General features: G+C 53.9%; 1 protein-coding gene across 1 annotated transcript in view; it reads left to right on the forward strand.

Annotated features, from left to right (window-relative positions):
• The window catches only part of UBIAD1 (UbiA prenyltransferase domain containing 1), an 86053-nt gene that overhangs the window by 58664 nt on the left and 1395 nt on the right, over positions 1-25994 (forward strand). The window contains exon 2 of the mRNA XM_080654788.1: positions 9334-9419. Within this exon, the coding sequence (XP_080510914.1) occupies positions 9334-9419 (86 nt within the window). The remainder of the gene's footprint in view (positions 1-9333; positions 9420-25994) is intronic.

A 25994-nucleotide genomic window follows, 5' to 3' on the forward strand; every position in this document is an offset into this window, starting at 1 on the left:
TTCTGAAACTTTCTTCCCCGGCAAGCTGCCACTCTGACACCCACATTATTCCAAGAGGCTCCTGATCCCTTGGCCTCCTATGCCCCCTGCCCCCAGGCTGGGAGGGGAACCAGAGCTCCTGCCTCTGCAATGCTGCCAAGGAGTCTCCATGACAACACCAGCCCCCACCTGTGGGAGCAAGCCCTTGGCTGGGGACTCCAGGGAGTTGCCTGGGTAACCAGGCTCCCTTGCCCCATTTTCCCACCAATTAGTGATGGGAGGGTGAGTGGACAGGGTCACCATGGAGACCCGCCTTCCTCTCACTGCCTCCTTTCCAAAGCATCTCTCTCAGGATGGCTGTGGGGAGGGCATCGAAGGGTGAGATCCTTGTCCAGCTGGGGGCGAGGGTCTCTGCGTGAGGAGAGAAATAAGCGAGACTCTTCTGGCAAAGGAAGAAGGTGGACCTTCTGTGGCCACCCATATCTTGATTCTTCAAGAGTGTCATTCGGCCCCAGCCAGCATGGCTCAGTGATTGCGTGTCAACCTATGAACCAAGAGGTCACTGTTCAATTCTCAGTCAGGGCATATGGCCAGTTTGCAGGCTTGATCCCCAGTGTGGGGCTTGCAGGAGGCAGCTAATCAATGATTCTCTCTCATCATTGATGTTTCTAGCTCTCTCTCCCTCTCCCTCCCTCTCTGAAATCAATAAAAAATATATATTTTTTAAAAGTGTGTCACTCAGGGCTGTTTGGGGGTCTGGCTCCCAGCCCTCCCCTCTCCTAACCCACCCAGGAGGTTTGAAGGACTGCCCCCTTCAGCCACCCCTGCTGGGAGTCCTGGGCTCAGTGGAGTGGCATTGGCCTTGGGGTATGAGGTCAGGAGACTTCACATCATGGCCCCCTGTAACCCGCAGAGCCCTGGCCCGAAGGACCTGCAGCTCAGCCAGCAGCTGAGAACACTCAGGTGGTTAACGAGCATTTATTTCCCGTGGAGGAGACAGTTACATGATTAGTTGTTATTTTATCTTGCTAATGAATATACATAAAAAACAAAATGGCCAATTAGCAAGGCCATTCATTGCTCAGGTTTGGCTGTTTATTTTTAGAGAGTGCCATTCTCTGGGCATGGGCTTGTCCTCAGTCCACTGCAGGCTGGCCTCTGAGGTCCCCGCTCCTCACCCCTTCCCCTGTGCGCCCTGCCACACTGGCTTTGATTCCTGCTATGTCTGCTCAGCATCCCTCCTCCTCAGCCAGCCAGACACGCCTTCTCTTCTCCTTTCCTAACCGCCCCCTCCTCTCATTTTCTCTACTTCTCCCCCAACCAGACTTCCTCACTGCTTCCCTCTCATCTTAATGTTAGTTGAAATCCCTCTTCTTCCAAGAAGCCCACCCTGATAGAAATGGGCGAGGCCCGCTGACAATTCTCACTTGTTCCAGGTTCCGTCAAGCTTCCAGGAAGCCCCCTTCTCATTCCTTTGTTCTCTGGAAAAGCTGGAAGGATCCACCTTTTGCCCCCAAATGGTCAGCAATGTGGAATCTGGGCTCTAGTGCTCGTGGCTTTGGGGTCTGCCTTGAGCCTGGGTCTCTCGCAGATTCTCACAGCACCCAGGCCATGGTGAGGGCTCAAGTGGGTGAGTGGAGCCATCAGGCCCTTTCCGTGGTGGGTGAGAAGATCTGCTGCGTATCGATACCTGAGACTGATATATTCCATGCCATGGCCTGCTGAATTAAAGGGAGACAGGCAGGCCCAGCTGGCGTGGCTCAGTGGCTGAACGTCAACCCATGAACCAGGAGGTCACATTTCAATTCCCAGTCAGGGCACATGCCCGGGTTGCAGGCTCAATCCCCAGTATGGGATGTGCAGGAGGCAGCTGATCCATGATTCTCTCTCATCATTGATGTTTCTCTCTCTCTCTCCTTCTCCCTTCCTCTCTGAAATCAATAAAAAACATATTTAAAAAAATAAAGAGAGAGAGGGGATAAAAGGCAGGCAGGGAGAGGGTACTAAAAGGGACCCTTAACTTGTCCTTGGCAAGCTTGGTGACCAGCGAGCAGGACTCACCATTACAGTTGGACCAGCTCCCTGCAAACACAGGGAAGCCTCCCTCAGGGAGGTGGGAGGGTGGCCCCCCACAGCGAAAGAAATGGGCACAAGCTAGAGAACCCAGAAAGACACAGAGAGGTACCTGGAAGCTGCAATGACCCCAGCTCGACCCTTCATACATGTACAAACTACAAGGTGGGTGTTATCACCCCATTTTATGGGTGAATAAACCAAGGCTCAGAGAAGAGGTAGTACAGAAGCCCGGGTGGCGAAGAACACGGAATCCATAGTTATTCACTCTGCTTAGCTTTGAAGTTCTACCTTGATGCTTTCTGGCTGTGACATCCACCTCAGTCTCCTTGTCTTCTCATCATAGTGGCTTATGATTCCTTAACTCCTAGGGTCGCTGTAAGAATTAAATGAGGACAGTGCATGTCAGAAGGAATTAGCATGGCACTTCGCACATAGTGTCTCCTGAGAAGATCTTATTCCATCTCCCCATTTATCCATCCATCCATCCGGCAATCCATCAAACTTTGATTGCCAAACACCTGGCACACAAGTGATTAAGAAACAGTTCCTGCAACAAGAGGCTTTGCAAGCTCCTGAGGGTGACAGACACACACATGTAATCAAAGAGGACTGCGAGAGAGGTTTGAACAGAGCCTGGAGCGGGTGGGGGTGCACCCAAGGAGGGGACGGCCAATTCTACTCACAGGGGAGGGTCAGAGGCTACAGATCTGACTTCGGAAGGAGAGGGCTGAGCTGGAAAGCCTTCTCATCTGGAAGTGGGGGACCAAGCCACCTCGTCTCCTTTGCCTTCTCACTCCACCTGTTCCAAGAAGCCCCCAGGATTACGGAGGTGGCTCATTAATTATGCAAGCAGCTCATTTCCCCTTCCAAGGTCTGCAGTGCGGTGTGGCCTCGCCACGGCATCAAGGGGCGTGCTCACGCACAGATGCTTCCTGATGTCTTCTCAGTTCAAGATTGATGAGGAGGGGCGGAGGTCTCCCAAAGAATGCCCTCTTCTCTCCACCCCTACATTATGCCCTGGCCTCGGAAACACTTCGAACACATTGGTCCGTTGCTATGAGCAAGCTCAATTACCTGCAAGTACAGGGACTGGAGTTTATGAACACCAGACCAGAACACTTGGGCCGGTTCGTGATTTGGCAATAGAACAGAATATCAGGAATGACATAAAAATTGTAAACTTGCAGGCAGAGGGTTGTACCTGTGTGATGAGGTTGAAGGGACTGAATGACACGGGCTTCCAAGCAACAACAACACACACCTCATTCCACACGTAGCTCCCAGATGCCTCGAATTTCACCACTAGAAACTTCTTCCTTTGTCTCCCATTCATACCTTCAAGCCACCGTGCACACATGAAGCCTTTAACAACATATGGGAGCTCCTCCCAAGATCCAGGCCTTGGCCTAGGCACAGCGGACCTGAAATGAACAAAACCCAGTCCCTGCTCAGCACCACAGACTCAGTCCCTGCTCAGCACCACAGAACTCAGTCCCTCTCACCACCACAGACTCAGTCCCTGCTCACCACCACAGAACTCAGTCCCTCTCACCACCACAGAACTCAGTCCCTCTCACCACCACAGACTCAGTCCCTCTCACCACCACAGACTCAGTCCCTCTCACCACCACAGAACTCAGTCCCTGCTCACCACCACAGAACTCAGTCCCTGCTCACCACCACAGAACTCAGTCCCTCTCACCAACACAGAACCCAGTCCCTCTCACCAACACAGAACTCAGTCCCTCTCACCACCACAGACTCAGTCCCTCTCACCACCACAGACTCAGTCCCTCTCACCACCACAGAACTCAGTCCCTCTCACCACCACAGACTCAGTCCCTGCTCACCACCACAGAACTCAGTCCCTCTCACCACCACAGACTCAGTCCCTCTCACCACCACAGAACTCAGTCCCTGCTCACCACCACAGAACTCAGTCCCTCTCACCACCACAGACTCAGTTTCTGCTCACCACCACAGACTCAGTCCCTCTTACCACCACAGAACTCAGTCCCTGCTCACCACCACAGAACTCAGTCCCTCTCACCACCACAGACTCAGTCCCGGCTCACCACCACAGAACTCAGTCCCTACACCACCACAGAACTCAGTCCCTCTCACCACCACAGACTCAGTCCCGGCTCACCACCCCAGAACTCAGTCCCTGCTCACCACCACAGAACTCAGTCCCTCTCACCACCACAGAACTCAGTCCCTCTCACCACCACAGAACTCAGTCCCTGCTCACCACCACAGAACTCAGTCCCTCTCACCACCACAGACTCAGTTTCTGCTCACCACCACAGACTCAGTCCCTCTTACCACCACAGAACTCAGTCCCTGCTCACCACCACAGAACTCAGTCCCTCTCACCACCACAGAACTCAGTCCCTCTCACCACCACAGAACTCAGTCCCTCTCACCACCACAGAACTCAGTCCCTGCTCACCACCACAGAACTCAGTCCCTCTCACCACCACAGACTCAGTCCCTGCTCACCACCACAGAACTCAGTCCCTCTCACCACCACAGACTCAGTCCCTGCTCACCACCACAGAACTCAGTCCCTGCTCACCACCACAGACTCAGTCCCTCTCACCACCACAGAACTCAGTCCCTGCTCACCACCACAGAACTCAGTCCCTCTCACCACCACAGACTCAGTCCCTGCTCACCACCACAGAACTCAGTCCCTCTCACCACCACAGAACTCAGTCCCTCTCACCACCACAGACTCAGTCCCTGCTCACCACCACAGAACTCAGTCCCTCTCACCACCACAGAACTCAGTCCCTGCTCACCACCACAGAACTCAGTCCCTGCTCACCACCACAGAACTCAGTCCCTCTCACCATCACAGAACTCAGTCCCTGCTCACCACCACAGAACTCAGTCCCTCTCACCACCACAGAACTCAGTCCCTGCTCACCACCACAGAACTCACACTTTTCTGGAGGAAGAAGACTTATAAATAGGCCAAACAAAAACAAAAACAAAAAGCATAGCAAGGCGGCCCGAGTGAGGTATCACACACAGGGTGCTGGAATATTGGGGGGACCACCAGACATTGTTGAGGGTCAGCCTTGAGGAGAGGGCCGGGCAGGGCAGGCTTCCCGGAGGAAGTAGCTCCTCAGCAGGGAGTTGAAGCTAGAGTAGGAGCCTGCTTAGCAAAAGCGATGGCGTGACAGAGCGGCTTGTTTCAGGTGAAGGGGAGGCCTGGGTAAAGGTGCAATACAATGTCCAACATGGTTACTTTCCCCGGGGTCCTGGGTGTGAGGATCGGGAAACTCTCCTGCAGCATGTGGAAGGGAAGGGGGAAGGAGTGGGTGTGAACTGAGAGAGCTCTGAGCCCTGATTAGCATAAAGGGGGTGGGGCCGATTTCCGGGGCCTCAGCAAGGAGGGGAGAGGCCAGCAAGAGGGAAGGAAAGAAAACACCATAATGTGCCGGAGTTGACCCTTTCTGCCTCTTGTGACAAAGTGTGGCTATTTTATCTCTGTTCCTTGTTTGAGGGTATTTATCCAGTTGCTCTCAGTTGGCTGGTTAGATCCCTGAATAGGGCCTGAGCCTTCTATTTCTTATATTTTTATTAAAACAGCTTCTTCAGGCTCTGCACCTTGGTCATGCTTAATAAATGACACATTTTGTTGTAATAAGAGGTTCTAGTTGGGTTTCCAGGAAGTTTGCCTTTGGCATTCACACGTCTCAAAAATGCCCTCAGGACACCCCGGGAGGCAGATGTTCTCATGAGGATCTGGGGCTCTGGGGTCCTGGGGCCCTGGGGCCTAGTCATGGGAGCTTCAGTAAGTGAGATGGGGGTAGGGCATTTGGTGATTTCTGAGGCTCTTCAAAGAGGGACCCTCTGTAGCAGCCCCTCTGTATCCCCACATGATGTCAGCTTGTCTGCAATACACTGCCCTGTTTTCCCTCCTTGGCCACCAATGATATCCCTGGAAGAGAATGTGTAAGTAAACAAGTGCATTAATCAGCATAGTCCAGGTTACGCCGTTTAACAAAGCAACCCCAAACCTAAGGCTTAGCATAACCAAGGTTTATTTCTCACAGGAAAGTCCAGTGTGGCTTAGAGGACATGGGGATGCTGTGCCCAGCACAGTCACTCAAGGACCCGGGCTGACCGGGGCTCCATCCTCTGGGAGCTGCCACACCTGGAACCGAGGTCTCCATGGTTGCCACAGCAGGGGACGAGAGAAGCACAGGTTCCACGCTGGCTCCTAAGTGTTTCAGCCTTGAAAGGAGTCATGTTACTTTCATGTACAGTCTTTTGGCCAGAACAGGTGACATGGCCCTTCCTGAAGGCGAGGCACCTGGAATTGGGCAGGAGACGTGGGCTTCTGTGGGCTGCTCGACATCCCTATCACAGCGCCTGAGCCTGAGTGACGGCAGGAGGGAGTGAGGAAGCCAGTGAGGTGAGCAGTGAAGGAGCGCAGAGAGTGAGGGTGTGAGTGCCCGGTTCCCAGCCCAAGAGCTCTCTCAGGCCAGGCCAGAGCCCCAAGGCCCTAGGCAGCATCGGAAAGCCACCTCCTCTGGGGGCTGAGCCTGACGCAGTCCTCCTGTCACCCCCGGGATTACATTTCACAAACGTTTTGAGACAAGCTGGGCCCAGGGGGGGCATAGCTCTGTATCCTTGTCCTTGTGAGGCTGAGAAGGAGAAGGGGAGGAGGAGGAGGAGGGGCAGTGGGAGGGCCAGGCCAGGCTGCGGAACGCAATTAGTGGAGAATGGGAAATTACTTCCTCTGTGTGCTCGGCTTTGGCAGCTAAGCTGCCTCCAGTCCCCAGGGCTTTGGCGGGGCTGCGGGGCAGGCTGGGATACAGAGCCCAGGCCAGGGCATCACGCTGGGGTGGGGCTTAGGGCTGGGGGGCCTGAGGGCCTGGGTGAGTGGGGGAGGGCTGCCCTGTGCCTAAGGGCCCTTCGGCAGGTGGTTACACTTCTCGTGCCAAGAGCAGGATCAATGTGCCGTTTCATCCCTGGGCTGCCAGCGAGTCCCTGGATGTCTTAGTTGGGGGCCATCTCCACCGGGAGCAGAGCGCGAAACAAGGACTTGCGTGCAGGTAGTTTAATTGGCAAACAGGTTTGAGGCACGAGGAGAGAGAGAGAGGGTCAGGGAGAAGGACAAGCCACATCAGGTGCCAGATGGAGGTTGCTGTCGTGAGCCACAGGCGCTGGTTCCCCGTGACTTCCCCGAGAAGGACTGAATGCCTCCCAGAATGCCGGCCTGTGGGGCGGGGAGCCAGCCCTCATCCACTGCTTCCTCCCCACGGCTGCTCTGGGGCATGAAGTCCCCTAACTTCTGGGTGGCATTTGCTTCAAAAGATCTGCAGTGCATCCCGGCAGGAGGCTGCCAGCCCAGAGTCCTCTGAGTCCTCACGCGTCTGTCCTTTGCAGCCGCAGCTGCCATCAGAGGTGGGCTCCGGGATGTGGCGCTGGGCACAGGAGGCACGTGCCCCACAGGGTGCTGCGCATGCACCACTTACAGGTGGTGCTGGGTGCAAGGCAGTCAGAGGATTGGGGTCCTGCTCTGCCCGGATTGATGTGGCCCCATGGACACCCTCCCACTCTACTCCCACAGGCGGTGCACTCCCGAGAACAGGGAACATGCCTTCTACATTCCTGAGTCCCCAGGGTCCTGCCCAGAGCCCAACACGGGGTTCAGGAAATATATGTGGTGGAGAAAGCCAGATCATTGGATGGAGCAGGGGTCAGGATGTGTATAGCTCTTTGACCTCACAGTGGTCTCCCTCCTGCTTGTCTGTGTGGGGCAAGTACAGGGACCTACGCCCCCCCCCCCCCCCCGCCCGAAAGCTCCCTGGGTTTAGCTCCTGGGATCCATCTCTGGCTCTGGCTCTCTCAATGGACTAATGCTCAGTTTACCTCGATGAAAAGGGAAAGCAACTCCAGGTGGCATTGCGGTTGAAAGGGCCTAGGAGCCCCGGGGAGGGTAGTGAGTGTCTGCACTTTTTGTTTTCTGTCCTGCATCTCCCCCTTATTTGACAATTCTCCCCCCCACCCCCGCAGCCCCGCCCCACCTGCCTTTGGACAATTGCTCTTTCCTCTCTCCTTCCTCATTCCATGTGCTTCTGGAGAAGCTGCCCATCACATTATCCTATGACCATGTGATCCAGCCACAGCCGCAGTGATTGTTCCAAGAACAGGCACATGGCTCCAGCTGAGCCAATCAGAACCCTTCCCTGGGACTGTACACGTGAACATTTGAAGAAAGAAAAGACTCCTCCTTCTCTGTGGCCTTTGGACTGGGAGGGTGATTCCCAGGTGAGGTGGCCACCCAGACGGAGGGTAAAACGAGAATACGCTCCTGGCGGGCTGCTCTAGGTGTCGGGTGGCCTGCTGTGCCTACATGGACCCAGGCGGGGGCCCCGTGCTCCTGTGGAGATGCCCTGGGCAGCCTCCTCCCAGGCTGATGGTGGCTGCCTCAGGGCCTCCTGGCCTTTTTAATAGGTTGTTGTGATTGGCTGCCTGGTCTAATTTCGGCAGCCCGGCCGTCATAAACAAAGTCTGGCTGCTTTGCAGGTAGAAAGGTTAGATTTGCATGAAGTGGCCTGTGTAAATCGCACTGCTTTCCTGGTGCCGTTGCTTGCCTCTAACATCACGAGTTGAGGCCTGGTTCAAAGCGGGCTCCTCTCCTCCTTTGGGCCTGCACCTGCGCCTGACTCCCACCCTGTGGAAGCAGCCGGATGTGTCCGTTTGGACCTGCCCCATCTCCAGTGCTCAGCACCACGTGTGCCTGGCGGCCACTGTGCGGGACAGTGCAGCTCTAAGTCACCCCCTGGTGCGGGAAGCAGCCTGCCGCCTGCCGCCTGCCGCCTGCGAAAGCTTGGGTGATTTGGGCCTTTTCATTTCCGCTCAGCTTCTCATTTGCACTAAAATGCTATTATGTGTTTGCTAGTTTGGATCTGTGATCAGATCTTGGCAGTTGGCCCACAGACCAGAGGAAAGGCAGGCAAGGCTCCCAATCCCGAAGCTCCTCCCCCTGCGGCAGGCAGGAGGGAGCCCTCCTGGGAGGGGGGTGTTTGTTTGTAAGTTTTTTGGGGAATAATTTTAGATTTATGGAAAACTTACAAAGATGGTACAGAGCGTTCCCGTATACCGTTCAGCCAGTTTACCCTAATGGTAACATGTTATATAATTACAGTACATTCATCAAGACTAAGAAATTAACATGGGTACAGTCTGTTCACTAAACTTCCAACCTTCTTCAGACTTCATCAGCCTGTGTACTAATGTTGTTTTCTGTTTCAGTATTAACTCCAGGATGCCACATTGCAGTTAGGAGCCTCCATTTGCCTCCTGCACGCCCCCTACTGGGGATGGAGCCCACAACCCAGGTATGTGCCCTTAACGGGGATCGAATCTGGGACCCTTCAGTCCGAAGGCCGACACTCTATCCACTGAGCCAAACTGGCTAGGGCAGGAGCCTCGATTTTTTAACAAATAGATGCATCTATCTATCTATCTGCTATATATTTATAGAACAGCTTTTTTAAAAAATATATATTTTATTGATTTTTTACAGAGAGGAAGGAAGAGTGATAGTCAGAAACATCAATCAGCTGCCTCTTGCACACCTCCCACTGGGGATGTGCCCGCAACCAAGTTACATGCCCTTGACCAGAATCGAACCTGGGACCTTTCAGTCCGCAGGCTGACGCTCTATCCACTGAGCCAAACCAGTTTTGGCTATAGAACAGCTTTATTGAGGCATACTTGACATACAATGAATTGCATGTGTATAAAATAAACATTTTGGTAGGTCTAGGTCTGTCATATGTATAAGTAGTGAAACCATCACATGGTAGGCATTTTAGTTGAACCATAGAGTAATAACTAGCCAAAATTGTTTAGAAGTTATTAGATGCCGAACACTGTCTTAAACACATTCCATGAGTGAACACATTTAGCCCTTATACCAACCTGTGGCAGATCCGATAACTGCTGCCTTTTCTTCACTCCCTGGTCTAGAATAGGGCACCTGCACCTTCTGCCATGTGACTGTGCAGGTGTGCCCTCTAGAGTAAGAGGGGTATGTTTTCCTAGCTGTTAGGGACTAAATTGTGTCCCCTCTCCCCCCGCCCTCCCCCCCAATCCATATGTTGAAGCCCGTAGAGGTCCTATTTAGTGATAGGGTCTTTAAGTGCCAATCTTGGCCTTGTTTAGGGAACGTAGAAATAAGGCATGTTACCTGCCCTCAGAGAGTCTTAGCTGAGTGAGGGAGATAGAAACCAAGATTGCACTTGGGGAGCTAGAGGAGGTGGCAGGGGCGGGGGGGAGAGGGGGCGGGGAATATAGACGCAGTGGCACCAAGACGATCATTTAGTGCTGTCAGGCCATGGGTCACAGAAGGTTTCACAGAGCCGGTAAGTAACTGGGGCTTGAAGGATGAGTAGGCAATTCTCTGATGCACAAGAGAAGGCACCCCCTCCCCCCGTGGAGAGAACATCCAGGGAAGGCGTGGAGGTTTAAATGCAGGGTGCGTGCTGGACCCTGTGGGCCACTCAGGCTACAGGAGATGTGCAGGGGGACTGCCTGGAGGAGTGGGCGGGGTTTGATCCCAGATGCCTGCTGAGGAGCTTGACTCCACCTGCAGGCCGAGGCGGCTGTCCGTTGCCTGACCCTGGAGGTGTTGGAGCTGACACTCCCTGCACTTTGGTCACCGTGTAAAGAGTGTTTGTGCATCCGAAGAGGGTAAAGGCCGAGATCCCGTCCAACTCTGAGATTTGCTGACTGGTTTGACGGGGTGCCTAGAGCGGGCAGGAGACGGGTGGAGAAGCAACGGGGCAGCTGTAGCAGAAGTTACGTGAGCCGGGGTGGGGAGTGGCCCTCGCCAGGGGAAGGGGCCCACTGGGCAGGCATTTCAAGAAGGCTGCAGGAGGAGAGGGCGCAGGCAAAGCCGGTGCAAGTTTAAGCGAGGGGCTGAGCGTAACCCCGTTTCGCGGGGTCAGGGAGGAGCTAGTCAGTGGAGGTTGTCGTCAGGGTGTAGATGCTACATGGAAAAGACGTGACTGCTAAGGTCTGGACGTGAGGATTCTGAATCAACAGCGACAGACCGACAGCTCTTTTCCTTTTGCTGCTGTTAAAATATATATGTTTAAACTTTTTCAATTACAGTTCACATTCAATGTTATCTTGTATTAGTTTCCGTTGGAATCTAAAGACTATAAATGAACAAACAAAACAGAAAGAGACTCACAGATACAGAGATCAGACTGCTGGTTGGCAGAGGGGAGGGGCGAGGGGGGACTGACAGTTGTATGTATGCACTTCAGAGCTTTGGACTGGGTCGCGGGGACCTTTGATCTAGTTAATGGCAGAGCAGTAACTATATCCAAGGCACCTATTTTTTTTTTTATTGTGGTAAAATTTCCATAGCCTAACGTTTAGCATTTTAACAAGTCTTAAGTGTGCAATCAATAGCATTAAGTACATTCGAGTTGTTTGCAATCATCACCACTATCCGCTTCCAGAACTTTTCATCACCCCCAACAGACACTGTGCCCATTACAGTCACTGCCCATTCCCTCCTCCCTCGGGTCCCTGGGAACAGCTAGTCAACTTCCTGTCTCCATGGATTTGCCTAAATATTCTAAATAAATGGAATCGTACAATATTTGTCCTTCTGTGTCCAGGTGTCTGGCTTAGTTCACTCAGCAGGATGTTTTCAAGATGCATTCATGTTGTAGCACGTGTCAGAACTTCATTCCTTTTCACGACTGAGTCCTATTCCATTGCCCGGTGACAGACGGTTTGCTGATCTATTTATCTGTTGAGAGATACTTGGTTGTTTTCCCTTTAGACTATTATGAATAATGCTTCTATGAATATCTATGTGCACGTGCCCTAGACACTGTTTTTGATCTTTTATTTGGGTGTATGCTTTCTAAAAATATATATATATATATATATATATATATATATTGATTTCAGAGAGGAAGGGAGAGGGAGAGATAGAAACTTCAGTGATGAGAATCATTGATCGGCTGCCTCCTGCACACCCCCAACTGGGGATTGAGCTCACGACCTGGGCATGTGCTCTGACCAGGAATCGAACCATGACCTCTTGGTTCATAGGTTGATGCTCAACCACTGAGCCACCCCAGCCAGGCTGGTGTATGCTTTTAAGTGGAATTGCTGGGTAACAATGTTTTACCACCCATTTTCTGTTTGACTTTGATTAAGTCACTTTCAGTCTTTGGAAATATTTCGTCACTTCTTTAAAGTGTAGGTTTCTCTGAATTTTGCTAGACCTACAAGCCAGGGGGGACTGGTGACCGGCTGAACGTTAACAAAGGAGAGCGTGTGTGGAGGGCTGAGGGGGAGCTTGGTGGGAAGCCTCCAGTTACAGGGGGAGGATTGGTGACAGAGGAGCTAGTAAAGCAAACTGATGAGGAGTGTTGGTGGAGGGAGGAGGAATGTCTTTTCTCTGGGATCGGGAGGAAGGCCAGGAATGAGGGAGTGGAGAGAGAAAGAATAGCCTTACTCAAAGGAGTGCTCAGACCGAGGTGCTAATTTGATTTAATGAGATAAGGTTGGGGCTCAGCATAAAATCCTGGGCAAGAGCCAGAGGGCTCATCCTCCAGCAAGCAGGGACTGTGTGGCAGGAACGGAGGTCACGGGCTGCCGGCGAGGGCGGGTGGGGGCTTGGAGAGGAGGCCGGAACAACTGTTGGATGTACCAGGGTCATGCTGGAGAAATGGGAGGACTGCTCAATCAGCCTTTCATTATCGAACTCGTAGTAAAGTAATTGTATTTTCACAAGGAAATTGACATTCGTGATAGATGTGCATGTTACTCTAGTCACACTACCCTACCTGGTTCCATATAAAATTTAAGGAGGACAGATTTGGGTATCAGATAATAAACGCTGTATTTTTGGGGTTTGGGGAAAGATCGTAAGTAGGTAGGGTGTGATAAGCCCCTTTTATTAATGTTTCAGAATAAATGATTATTTACTGAGCAGCAACTGAGCGAGTATTAGCTCAATTAATCTCCACACCAACCTAAAAAGTGCCGGTTACCTTTTTGACATAACCATTTCACAGATTACCCATTTTACAGATGGGAAAACTGAGGCTGGGAAGAAGCAGTAGCGTCACACTAGAAGAAGAGCAGAGGTTGAACTCAGCCTGGGCAGTTCTGAAGGGCGTGCTCAGAGCCTCTGCACCTTGGAATCTGGTTCTTTCTGGCTCCTCCCCTCACTTGAAGATTTCAAATAATGTGGGAGGCAAGGCTGCTGCCGGAAGGCTCGGGGTGGGCACCATGGCCCCTGGACTCCGACCCACGACCTGATTTCTCCTCTGCAGGAACCATCTCCGCAGGCCTGTGCAGGGGGCAGGAATAGAAGGAGCACTGGACAGGGAGTCAGCAGAGCCGGGTGACCTTGAGCAAGCTGCTTGCCCTTTCTGAGCCTCACAGTCTGACTGTAATCTGGAGATGATGATACCTTCCTTGTAGCGCTTCTGTGAGGAACAGGCCTGTCGGGGAGGTGACAGGCCTTCTGAACAGCCAAGCTTGCGGCAGATGAGGGAATGTTGGCATTGGCCACACTGCCTGGCAGGGCTCGGTCTCATCACAATCCTATTCCCTCTCTGTAGTGGTTTCAAAGGCAGCAGAACCCCAGCGCTGGTGGGAGGTGGGTACTGATAGGGCCTGTGGTGCTGTTGCAGCGTAGTCGCTGAAACTGTCGCTGGTGGGGAATCGGGATGGAGAATCCATCGCTGGGGGTGGGGACAATATCGCAGGCGTTCGAGAACCTTGGAGGAAGTAATAATTACAAGGACTGTGGAGTCAGATAGCTATTGCTGGGGTTGCTACCCATGCGTTGGACAAAGACTGTGAAAGACGGAGGGTGATTAATCACAAATTTTCATGAAGTGTGAAATCCAGAGAGCCTCCTTGGCAACATATATCAAGAGACTCTCAGATCCTGCAGCTTGAGGACAGCAAAAGCGGAGGATCGGACCCAGGACTCAATTATAAGTGGAGCTACAGAGGAGGTTGGAGTCTCAGTTCTGGCAAGCCTCCTCCAAGGTCAGAGCTCTGAATGGAAAGAGTGGGATGCTGATATATGACATATGGATGGGGGCAGCGGGGTGGATGCATTTGAAAATCTCGAATCCCTGAATTCTTCTAACGCCTCTGGGCCTGCAGAAGCGGCCCCCTCCTCCTTGTCAAAGGCAGGTCCTTCCCCTTGCTTGATGCCTCTGGCTTGCAAGGCAGCGTGTTCTTCCACCTCCCATTCTGGCCACTAAACCTTAGTCATTAGAGTCAAGTTACAACATAATGCAGTTATGCTGGGGGCAGAAAGGAGCCGCGTGCCAAAGAGGCTGCAGGACCTAGCCAACACGTTCTGGCAGAAACCAGCAGCGTGTCTGTGGGGTTAGACCACGAGGATGTTGGGATCAAAGGCAATGGAACACGGGGCTGCATAGTGAGACTTCATCAGTATGGGAACACCCTGCCCGGATACAGGACTGCACAGCCTGGCAAGACCCTCAGATGATGATGCGAGCCCAATGCTAGGATGGCTCTGGGAAGGTTGGAAAAAGCCAGGGCTCACGCGAAGTGAACTAGAAATGCCAGCACTGCTGTGGCAGATGCCGAAGGAAGATCATCAAAGGCTCAGAGAAGTGGACCCGCTGGAGTGGATACACTACGTAAAGCCAGAAAGTGCACCTGCTAATTGTGTTCCGTGAGAAGGCCCGGAGGACCCGTGATGGAGACACAGCGTGTTTGAAAAGTTCGATGGTGGCTGCTCTCCATAAAGCCAAGGCTGACAGTAGGAGATGCTGGGACAGAACCGAGTCCTCTGATAGCAAGAGGGATGATGAGATGCGGAAATAATGGAGGCCCAGCAGTGGAACTTTAACATCATAAGCAAGGTGGGCCAAATTAGTGCAGTGAGCAAGTAGGTCAGAGTGGCAGGTGGGACACCTGGCCTGCAGAGAGCTATCAGTACGGCTGATCACAGAACACGGTGTCCGGGGACAAGATAGGTGGGCAGCCGCAAAGGCGTTATGTAATTTACACAGCCAAAGGAATTCCAGGGCTGTGCCGTGCCAGCGCGGCCGAGGGTGAACCTGAGAAAGGGCGGCTGAAAGGCTCAGAAAAGACAGACAAGAGAATGAAAGCTGAGTCTCGGTGGGACGCCGCTTCCTGAGAGACAGTGCCGATGCCCACAAGCCGTGTCTTTATTTTACAGCCAGATTTCCACGCGGCAAAGTAAGGGCGTGGCCAAGATGTTTACAACGTTCTCCTGAGTTTCGATCCTACTCAATTACATGCACCTGATCAAGCTTTGTTTACTTGCAGCCTATATCACTTAGGCACGTGGGGCCACGTGTTCGGACCATAGGCTCAAGCTTACAACTACAGCTGTTGGCTATCATTGTGCGGGGAGGGTTCTGCCCTCTAAGTTGGGACTTGCACGTGGCCACGAGAGGACTGTGCAAGACTTGAACCTGTCCAAACACTGTAGCCGCGCCCCACACAGGGCCAGTGACCAGAAGGCTGAACCAGCTGCCCTAATCAAAGGCCATGGTCCCTTACTCAGTTCCCAGGCCTGCACGGGTGCTCAGATCCAGAACCCGTTCAGTGAAGGAGAGGCTGGATCCCCGAGAAGAAGGAGCCTGGTACACCGGGGCATGCATACATGGTAACGCTTGCCCCAGTCCTTCTGCGAAGGGACCTGTGGCCATTGGCTTGGGTAACTGTGTGCTGGGGGAAGGGGATAGCCAGACATTTCCACGACTGTTGAATACAGAGTCCAGGGTGACATTGGTAATAGGGATCCGAAGAGTCCTCATGATCTGCGGTTAGGGCAGGGGCAGATGGGGAACCAGAACCTAAATAGAATCCCGGCCCACACTTTGGCCATAGTGGATCCACTGAGCCATGAAGCCACCCGGTTCCCTGGTCCCTGAATGTGTAATTCGAACGGACACACACATAGTTGACAGAACTCCCACATGTTCCTTGGCCTGAGGTCTGAAAGCTGTTGTAGTGGGAAAGGCCAAATGGAAGCTTCTGGAACTGCCCCCATCCTGGCCAAGTGAAAAATAAACAAACTAACAAAAAACCCAGCATCACATCCCAGGGGGAATGGAGGAGATTAGTGCCATCTTGAAAGACCTCAGACGCTGGGAGGTAATCCTCTTCTTATTCTTAGTAATTTCCTTAGTTTGGCCCCTATGGAAAACCAGATGAATTCTAGAAGATGAGAACAGGCGGCCATAAGTGCAACCAAGCTGTAGCCCCCAGGGCAGCTGCTGCGCGAGTCATATCTGTGCCAGGGCAGATCAGCCCCAGGCACACACGCAGCCGTTGACTTGGCTCGGAGCGGTTAAGTGACCACAATCACACACTGAACAGCAGAATTAGGTGTCAAGTCTGCTGTGACCAACAGGAGCTACTTGGTAATGAGAGAGGGAGGCCTGCTGGTTTGGGACCCCACACGGCAGGTGTGGTCTTTCTGAGCTCCCCTTACTGACGCACCCATCTTACGGCATCTTTTGGGTGTGTGCTGCTTCTGCCCAAAGTCCTGTTTGTGGGGCTGGTGAAGGGGCCATGGAGTAGATGAGGTCCTGGTCCCTGCCTACCTCTCTGCCTCCATTCCTGCTGCCCTTGGCTCTGGGTCTACCTGCCTCCCCGTCCCCTGGGCTCACACTGGTTGTTGACTCAGGATGTGGCCTCAGGAAGTCCCCTGTCTCCCACTTCACTGACTTGATTGATGCCAAGAGCTTGAAGGGATCCCATTCTAATCACAAGTTCAAAGTGAACGCCCACGTCATCCTAGCCCTGGGGTTGGTGTCAATGGCTTTTTCACTGTGTGCCTTTTGCAGAAAACCAGCTTGAGCTCTGTTTTCTTACCTGCAAAATGAGGGTAACAACATCTTCCTCTGGACATCACTTGTAACACATAAAAGACTGTTAAAAAAATGTGGGTTCTTCCCCGTCTGTCTTTCTCCCTATATTCTTGGTTCCCGCATTCTCCTTGTGAATTCTTCAGATGTCCCCAGACGGAAGTGATCTTCATTTGCATTTCAGAAAAAATGCCAGACTTCAGGTCCAAATCTCATGTCTTCGCAGTTTCCCCAGAGGGCGGCCTTGGGTCCTCTGCATGCAGCCTGCCCCCCTCCGCAGCTGTGGGGCTAAGCTGGCCTCTCTCAGCCTCTCTTCTCCCTCCCCCCTCCCTCCACTCCACTCTGCCCTTTCCTGCTCTGCCTCCACCTCTCAGCCCTCAGCCCTCAGCCCTCCACAATCCCCTGCAACTCAACTGCCTCCTGGTTTCCAGTGCACAGTTTATTGTTGCTTCTTTTGATTAAATTTCCAGTCTCTTCGAGTTGATTTCCCCTGGCTTTCCTGGCAGAAGGGAGCAGAGGTGGCTGAATCTCTGGAGATGGCTGGAGAGCCAGGAGACGGTGGGGGAGTGGGAAGGAGTGGTCATTCCTACTTGGGGGTTGCACCCCAGTACCTTCCTGATACCCAGTATCCACATTCTAAATGGGGCACTGAGCCGACTCCAATTTCTGCCCACCCCCTACCCTTCCAATCCCTTTAGTTCTTTTCCCAACTCCACCCGCTTGTTCCACCCAAGTCCTGGTTCCTAAAAATGCATCTTGCTGCATAAGGCTAGTCCAGCCCAAGCCAGCCTGCTGTCTCCCTCACCCCATCCAGATGCCACTGGAGCTGAATGGGTGGCCATCTGTCAGTCTCTACGCCTGGCTCCCGAAGTGGGGCCTGCCTCGGCCTCTCCTCCACGTGGGCTTCTCTCCAGCTATCACGTGCAAGAGTGGCCTTCCCCTTCCGCAGGAGGGATGGTGCCTAGTTTGGGCCTGGAGATAAGAACCCAGGCCTGGGTCTCAGTCCCCAACTTGTTTATCTGAACGGTTGTGCGACCTTTGGCAAATCGTGCAGCCTCTGCTCTGTCCCTCAGTCTCCTTTAACCTAGTCTTCCGGTCTTTCTGTGATTGCCACTTTAAGAGAGCCTACCAGATGCCTTGTAGAGTGTCTCACCATCTGAATACATCTGGCTGTTTCCTTCTGATCCGATTCAGTTCAAACATTTTCGGTGAGAACCCCGCAGAGGAGATGGCATGGTCTCATGATGACATCTTCCAAAAAAGGCGTGCAATGTCAGTGTGTCCTATTTTCGTGACCCTACACCAGATCCCTTGGGAAAGTATCTGTTCCTTTTCGTGTTGTATAAGTAACCTGGGAGCCGTCATGAGACTATGTGATACACTGCTGTGCCCATTGCTGGTCCAGCCTGGAGCGATAATGATACTGAGCGCAAAGCTCATCTGCCTCCAGGAGGACCAGAGCTTCTGCTGGCAGGTGGCTCATAGGCAGGGTCTGTGAGCTCCCTCCATGCACCGGCCGGGGGGTGGCTTCAGGAATTGTCCTCAGTGGCCTGTCTCAGCCTCTTTCCATCAGCCTTGCCTTTTGCTGTCCTTGACCACAGGGACTGGCTTCGCTGGCCAGAGAGCTGGTCCTCCACCACCTGGAGGAAAAACTTTGTCCCCCTAGGACAACCCAGTTGAATGGTTTCTAGTTAACTGGGTCAGCCAGGTGGTTGCTAGGAGTGTGTGTGTGTGTGTGTGTGTGTGTGTGTGTGTGTGTGTGAGTGTGAGTGTACGCACGCATGCGTGTGCTGGGTGGAAAGTGTCTGGGGACTTGGAACCCAGAAGTAGCATATGCGCCATGTGCCTGGGAGCTGCAGGGTGCTGGGCTCCGGCCTTGGTTTCCATGGCAATGGGCAACCTCCTTCTGCAGTCTGTTTCTCTTTGGACCAGCTGACAGTCATGGGGCCAGGAGCTTTGGGCCAGAGACAGAGGATGGGAGGGGGCGCCATCAGACCCTCCATTACCATCTTGGAACAGAGAGCACCAGCTTCTCCCTGGGTATCTTGGAGATGAGAACTTTGGGCCACTGGTCCCCTGGCTGTGCTATGGAATGGACTTTTCCAGGGGTCCCTGGTACCGTCTCCTCACTCGCTACGGGATGGACTCTTCCATCAATAAGTCTGTGACTTCGCCTCGGTGGGAGCAGGATCCAGATGGCAGCACCTTCCTTGTAAAATCAATTCAAGCATTAAACAGAGTCAGATTTCTTTTCTAAGTATATTTTATTGATTTCAGAGAGGAAGGGAGAGGGAGAGAGAGATAGAAACATCAATGATGAGAGAGGATCATTGATTGGCTGTCTCTTGCATGCCCACTACTGGGGATCGAGACTGCCACCCGGGCATAGGGCATGGACCCTTGATCAGAATTGAACCCGGGACCCTTCAGTCTGCAGGCTGATGCTTTATCCACTGAGCCAAACCAGCTAGGGCCAGATTTAGATTCTTGATTTCTGAATTTTCTACAGACACGATCTTGATCTTCTATTTACATACATTATCTGCCTCGCTCTGTGGCAGCCATTTGAGGTGCTCTTACTATGATTCCTATTTTATAGGTATAGGAGTCGAGGCTCAGAGGACTTGTTTAGGGTCACGTGGCTAGTGAGGGGTGAGGCTGGAACGGGAACTCAGGGAAACGGTGTGGTAGAGTAAGAGCATGATCTGCAAAGACAGGTGGTGCTGGTTTCAAATCTTGACAGTTTCACTTATCAGCCTGGGGATTCTGGCAAAGATGGAGGCCGACTGATTGATGGCTGAGGCCAGGACGCCCTGGGGCCCAGGATCTGCGAGCAGACTCACAAGTTCAGGTGCTCCGTGTTTTCAGTTCACCCAAGGCTCTCGAGGGAACTGGCACCAACCGAAGTCCCCGAGACGGATGTGTCCATGGGTCTAAGCTCTGGCTGATGAAAAATAAGCGAAAGTGATACATCGAACTTTTAAGAAGTCGTCTTGAAAGAAAAGGGTGTCCCTTCTGTCTCTTCCTCCTTCCTGCTGCCAAATGTAGTTGTGATGGATGGAGCACCAGCAGCTATCTTGGCCTAAGAGGTGACCGAGTCCTAGAAGAAACAGAAAGATCCCGGGTCCCTGTTGACTTCGCGGAAAGACCCTACCAGCCCTGGACTGCCTCCGCCTGGACTTCTGTGCCCGAGAGTAAACCCTTGTGTGTTTGAGCCACTAGCTCAGTGGTCGGCCAACCGCAGCTCATGAGCCACATGCAGCTCTTTGGCCCCTTGAGTGTGGCTCTTCCACAAAATACCACGTGCGGGCGCGCACGTACAGTGCGATTGAAACTTCGAGGCCCATGCGCAGAAGTCGGTTTTCGGCTCTCAAATTTCAACCATTGTACTGATATTTGGCTCTGTTGACTCATGAGTTTGCCGACCACTGACCTAGCTCATAGTGATCTGATACTTGCAGCTGAATGTTATTCCCACCTCACCAGGTGATCTGTGCACAGGCCCATCCTACTCACCCACCATCTAGGACACCTGGACTGAGTGTTCCCCCAGAGGTTGTGGCCGGGTGTGGAAATGGCAGAGTCACACCCGGGGAGGTGTCTGATTCTGGGCAGGGGTGAGCCCACAGCAGGGCCCACCTCTCTCCTAAGCAAGAAGGATGCTCACAGTGTCTCTCAGTGTTCCTCCTTCCCTCCAGGAGGCACAGGAGGAGCAATACTCTTTGCATGTAATAGGCAGATGACAGCCAACCCCGTGGAGAAACGTTCAGATGGACCAGAGAGCTGCTCTGCCCTCGGCTTGGATGCAGGAGACACCCGCCTCCTTTCTTTCCTGCAACATCGACCCATCATCTTTGAAGATGGTGCACTTTGCCCTGGCCTGCGTCCCAAGGTCTGTGGATGGTGGTGGGCGGGGCTGGCAGCTCCCTTCTGGAACCTCCTGCCCTTCAAGCCCTGTCACTGTGGCCTGGCTGGTTCAGGCTGCACTGCACGGCTCCCTTCTCTCCTCTGGCCGCTCCTCCCTGTAGCTCAAGGCACTGAGTTCTGACTTGCTAATTCCCAACCCGGAAGTGCCCATCCGTCCCTCTGCCTTTTTGGCTCTAGCTTTTTGGTGCATGTGGGGAAGAGGAGTCAGTCTCATGTTTCCTTAACGTCCTGTCGGGGATCTTATAACGACTGCGAGGGATGCCGTCAGCGTAAGTTGAAGGATCATTTTCCAGATTGCAGAAATTCAGGACTTTTCCATCCACCCAGCCATCGATCCATCCATCCGCCCCCAAACCCATCCATGCACTGGCCAACATTTTTTGAGGCCTCCGTCTTCCAGGCACTCTGCCAGGCATTGGAGATAAAGAAATAGGAGATGGATCCTTGTCTCGAGGAGCCCACAGGTGTACAGGCAATTACAACACGAGGCTGTGCGGGCGAGGGAAGGGGGAGTCCGTGGGAGCCCAGGAGGGGCAGCTACGGAGCTGGGGGCGAGGAGGGTCTTGGAAAGCTTCCAACTCCAAATGGTTTTCAGCTGAGACCTGAGTGTGCGTGGGAGCTGCCGGTGGGGGGCGAAGAGGGGCGGCTTCCTGGCAGAGGGAGAAACAGGTGCAAGGCCTGAGGCTGAGCCGGGAGGTCATTGTGCTGCAGGCAGTTGGGTCTGGCTGCCTGTGGAAGGCGGGGCAGTCCGTGGGAAGTCAGGAGGGAGGGGGGACAGAGCCTGGGGGCTGGTCTATCTGATGCGAATGGCATCTCTCTTCTATAAAGCTTCCTGTTTTTCTGGCTTATCCAGGGAGATGGGGAGGAGAAAACCATTCCTATGGTGTGATCCTGGCAGCCCGGAGAGGGGGAGGGACCTGATCCCAAAGCCATTCTCTGACTTCCAGCCCAACCTTGGCTCCAGGCCCAGTTCACCTGCAACTACCTGACCATCGAAGGGCTCCCTTCTCCTTGCCTGTCCCATGGAGAGCAACGTGCCGGCCACTCCTGGGGCCGCTCTGGCCCAGCTCTCCTTGAGGCCAGCAAGAAGGGCTGCTGGGTGGCTCGGCTCATTGCGCCATCACAGCCAGCCCCTCCAGGGTCATTACCCTCCAGCAGAATCAAGATATTTCCCTTTGGGTCTGGGGCGAGCTCCAGTCTTGGAGGCCTGAGGGTGGCCTGGCCCGGGTCAGGAAGACTAGGGGAGCTAGAAGTGAGGGGGCTGCGGGGGTAGCTCTGCCAGGCAGGCTGTGGGCAGTGAGAATTCCTCAGCTCCCTCCCCTCCTTTCCTCACCCCTTCCCTGGAGTGGGGCACCTCCTCTAGGGAACCTGGGTCCCCTGGGTTGGCCCCACGGAGTTGGGCATTATGGCCATTTTGGCCGACAAGGGGCTCCTGCAGGAAAGGGTGGGTAGCTCAGAAGTTATCCAAATGCTGGCTCGGACCTTGACCAGAGGGGCCCTAGAGGCTGGTTTTCCTGCAACCGGAACTAATAAAAGGGCAAAGCACACGTGCACTGCACGACCCACAAACCACCCAACTCACACAATCCACAAACCACACCATGGGCGGCACATAATATACACATACCCACAGCACACACCCACCAAGCCCACACGTACAACACCTGTGCCATGAGCACTATGCAACATACACACTCGCACACACACATACACACACACACCATATACAGCGTACACTCCACACAGCGCATCCATTGTGATGCACACAGAACTTTATAATAGGAATCATGACAATAGCTCATGTTCCCTGGGCACTCACAGCGCCAGGCACTGTTCTGAGAACTTCACATAAATAAACTACCTAATCCTTACAATAACCCTAGGAAGCAGGTACTGTTATCTGCACTTCACTGCTGTCAGGTTCCTGGAAGGGGGGGGGGTGCTCCTTTCTGTCTGTGTGTGTCCCGTTGCCTTGACAGGGCACATTCTCCTCTGCTGCAGGTGACCTGTCACCCTCCCCGCCCAGGCCTCTTGCTCAGGAGGGGGCAGTGTGACCCGGTCCCTCTTCCAGGCCTCTTCTGTCCAGCAGGAAGAATGCCGTTGCCACGGCAATGATTCTCTTGATTCCAGTCCCCAAGGACGCCGCCCACCTCCCAGGGCCCCGCTGGCGCCTGGGCCGCTCCCTGCACACCACCCACACGCCGTCCTCAGCTGCAGCTCCGCAGGTGCAGGTGGTGGAACCTCCCTTCTGGTCCCCCTGGCTTCTCCCAGGCCAGGCAGCTGCCCACAGGTGTGCCCCATGCATGAAGGGGTCAGACTCATCCAACTGCCCTCAGCCGCTCGCCCTCTGCTACCTGCTTTGGGTCTGGGGAAGTGCTGGGGTGTGTGGGGCGTGTGGGGGTATGGGGGTCCTGCCAGGGGCAGTGGGGCCTCTGGAGACCCCAGGGCAGCAGCCACAGCAAACCAGACCTTTGCACTTGGTAGAGGTGATGCCTCCGGGAGGCTGGGGGCTCCTGGCTCCTTTAAGTGGGCCTGCCCGGATGAGGTAAGGAAGGTCTCGGGGTGAGACCTGGCGGGGTGGGCTGGTTTCTCGATGAGTGGGAATCCCGTCTGCCCTCCAGAGAGGCGGGACAACACTGTGACACTTTCCTCCTGGCCCATCCACTCCCCTGAGAGCAGGCATGGCCCCGGGCAGGTCAGCCTGGGTGGCCTCCCTCTGGGGGAGGGGGCACTCCTCTCTAAACCAGTGACTGGGCCTAGACGCTGCTTTCAGGGAGCAAACATGAAGGATGTCACCTCATCCCCCTCGTGTATGCACAATGTAGAACCTAGGGTTTCTTTTTTTTTTTTTTAAATATGTTTTTACTGATTTTTAGAGAGGAAGGGAGAGGGAGAGGGAGAGAGAGAGAAACATCCATGATGAGAATCATTGATCGGCTACCTCCTGCACGCCCCACACTGGGGATCGAGCCCGAAACTCAGGCAGGTGCCCTGACCGGGAATCGAACCATGACTTCCTGGTTCTTAGGTTGGCGCTCAACCACTGAGCCACGCCGGCCGGGCAGAACTGAGGGTTTCTGAGGCGCTGCCTGGGGTGCCTGTTTGGAATAGTGAAGCCCAGAGCACTCCGGGGAGGGAGCAGCTGTGTAGGTCACCCCCTCAATGCACTGATTTGGTGGTTACCATGTCCTGATTTGGGGCATGGACTTGGGGAAGTTGCTAGAACTTGGCAGCAGGCAAGGCCCATGCGGAGTCTCTTTAGACACCAGCTCTCATCTAACAGGTGACAAAGCAAGTCCCCCGATCTGGCCACCGGGGCTGTGATGTCATTTTTGTTTTTCTAATTGGCCTTCCTGTAGGGGGACAGCAGGGGAAGCCCTATGTCTCCCCTTTCCCACCATGTTCCTCACCTCTGTGGTACCGCGGTTCCCCCAGGGACCCCTCCTCTGGGAGGCACGGAGAGCCCTTCCCAGGAAGCGGGGAGAGAAATGGGGCTCCTAGGGAAGGGCAGGAAGGAGGAGGTGAATGAGCTCAGGATTATGCCTGGGCCCAGGGCTCACCTTCCTCATCTCCTTCAATTCTTTGTTCAAATGACACTTCTCCAAAGGCCTCCTCTGTTCTCACCTTTAAAATGACATCTGCTCATCATCCCACTTCCAACCCCAACTCTACTCTGATTTCCTTTCATTTTTCTTTTTAAGTCTTTATTGTTGAAAGTATTACATATGTCCCCCTTTTCCTCCCATCCACCCCCTCCAGCCCAGCCCCCACCCCTCCTTTCTTTTTTTCTGACACACCATCTACTGTCTTTATTATGTTTACTAGTGGCCCAGTACACAAAATTCGTGCACATTAAAAGGGGATTAATTAGAGGAAATAATTTAATATTTGCCCTTTCTCTATAATAGAAGTGTCAGAGATGAAAGAAAATTAGTAAAATGTATATGAAAACCTTCCTCCTGTCAGAGTCTGGGGCACACCACGGGACCCAGAGTCAAGTCCCCGCCCACCCACATGTGCCTCAAAATCTCGTGAGACCCAGACCTGGTCAGGCCTCCCCCTGCCCCCGCCATTGGGATAGATCCAGACCTGGCTAGTCCCACCCTTGTCAAACCCTGCCAGGCAGGGAACATAGCCTCAGGTCCCCTGGCCCGGTGCCAGGACAGGGGGTGTGGCCTGAGGTCCCCCAGCCCAGACCGAGGTGGGGGGGCATGCCTTGAGGTCCCCCGTCAAGCCGCACCAGGTGTGGGACATGGCCTGAGATCCCCTGTCAAGCCCCGCTGGGTGGGTGGCATGGCCTGAGGTCCCCTGTCAAGCCCCATCGGCGGAAGAGTGCAGCCTCAGGTCCCCCCTGGGCGGCAGGCGCGGCCTGAGTTCCCCCGACCCAGCACTGGGGGTGCACCTTGAGGTCCCCTGTCAAGCCCCACGGGGGCAGGGGCGGGGGAGGGCGTAGCGCCGTAGCCTCAGGTCCCTGCTGATTGCTTGTTAAGACTCCTTATGGGAACTTGGCCTCAGCTGTGGGTGCAGCCATCTTTGTGACAGTGATGGTTAATTAGCATATTCCCTCTTTATTAGATAGGATTTCCTTATCGCCTATCTCTGCTTGCCCCACTGCTGCCATTGGCATGCATTTGACCCTTATAAAAATTTGGGGGGAGTGGGGAGAAGTAGACAGACGCTGGGCCTGGAGTCTTAAGACTTGAGTTCTAGCCCGGATTCTGCCTCTAACTTAGTGTGTGAGCCTGTGCAAGACAGCAACCTTTCTGGGGACACTGTTGGGTCTGCCCCAGTGACACCGTGACTGAGGGAAAGGGACCACCGTGGCCACCCTCCTGTAAGACCATACAGGACAACCTGGGGGGCCAGCCTTCAGCCCAGAGGGCTGTCCCCACAGTGGCCCTGGGACTCTTGCTGCCACCCGCCCCACAGTCACTCTGGTCTCCCAGGCCAGCTCCTGCGGGACGGACGGAGGGGAAGCCACGGTCAGGAGCGTGGATTGGGTTCCCCGAAGACCCATGTTCAAATCCCAGCTTGCTCTTTCGCAGCAGCGGGGCCTGACCCCCATGGGCCTCAGGCCCGAAACTGTAAAATGGGATAATGCACGCGGCTACCGCACAG

This window comes from Plecotus auritus, assembly GCF_963455305.1.
Source record: "Plecotus auritus genome assembly, chromosome: 2".
Taxonomy (NCBI): Eukaryota; Metazoa; Chordata; class Mammalia; order Chiroptera; family Vespertilionidae; genus Plecotus; species Plecotus auritus.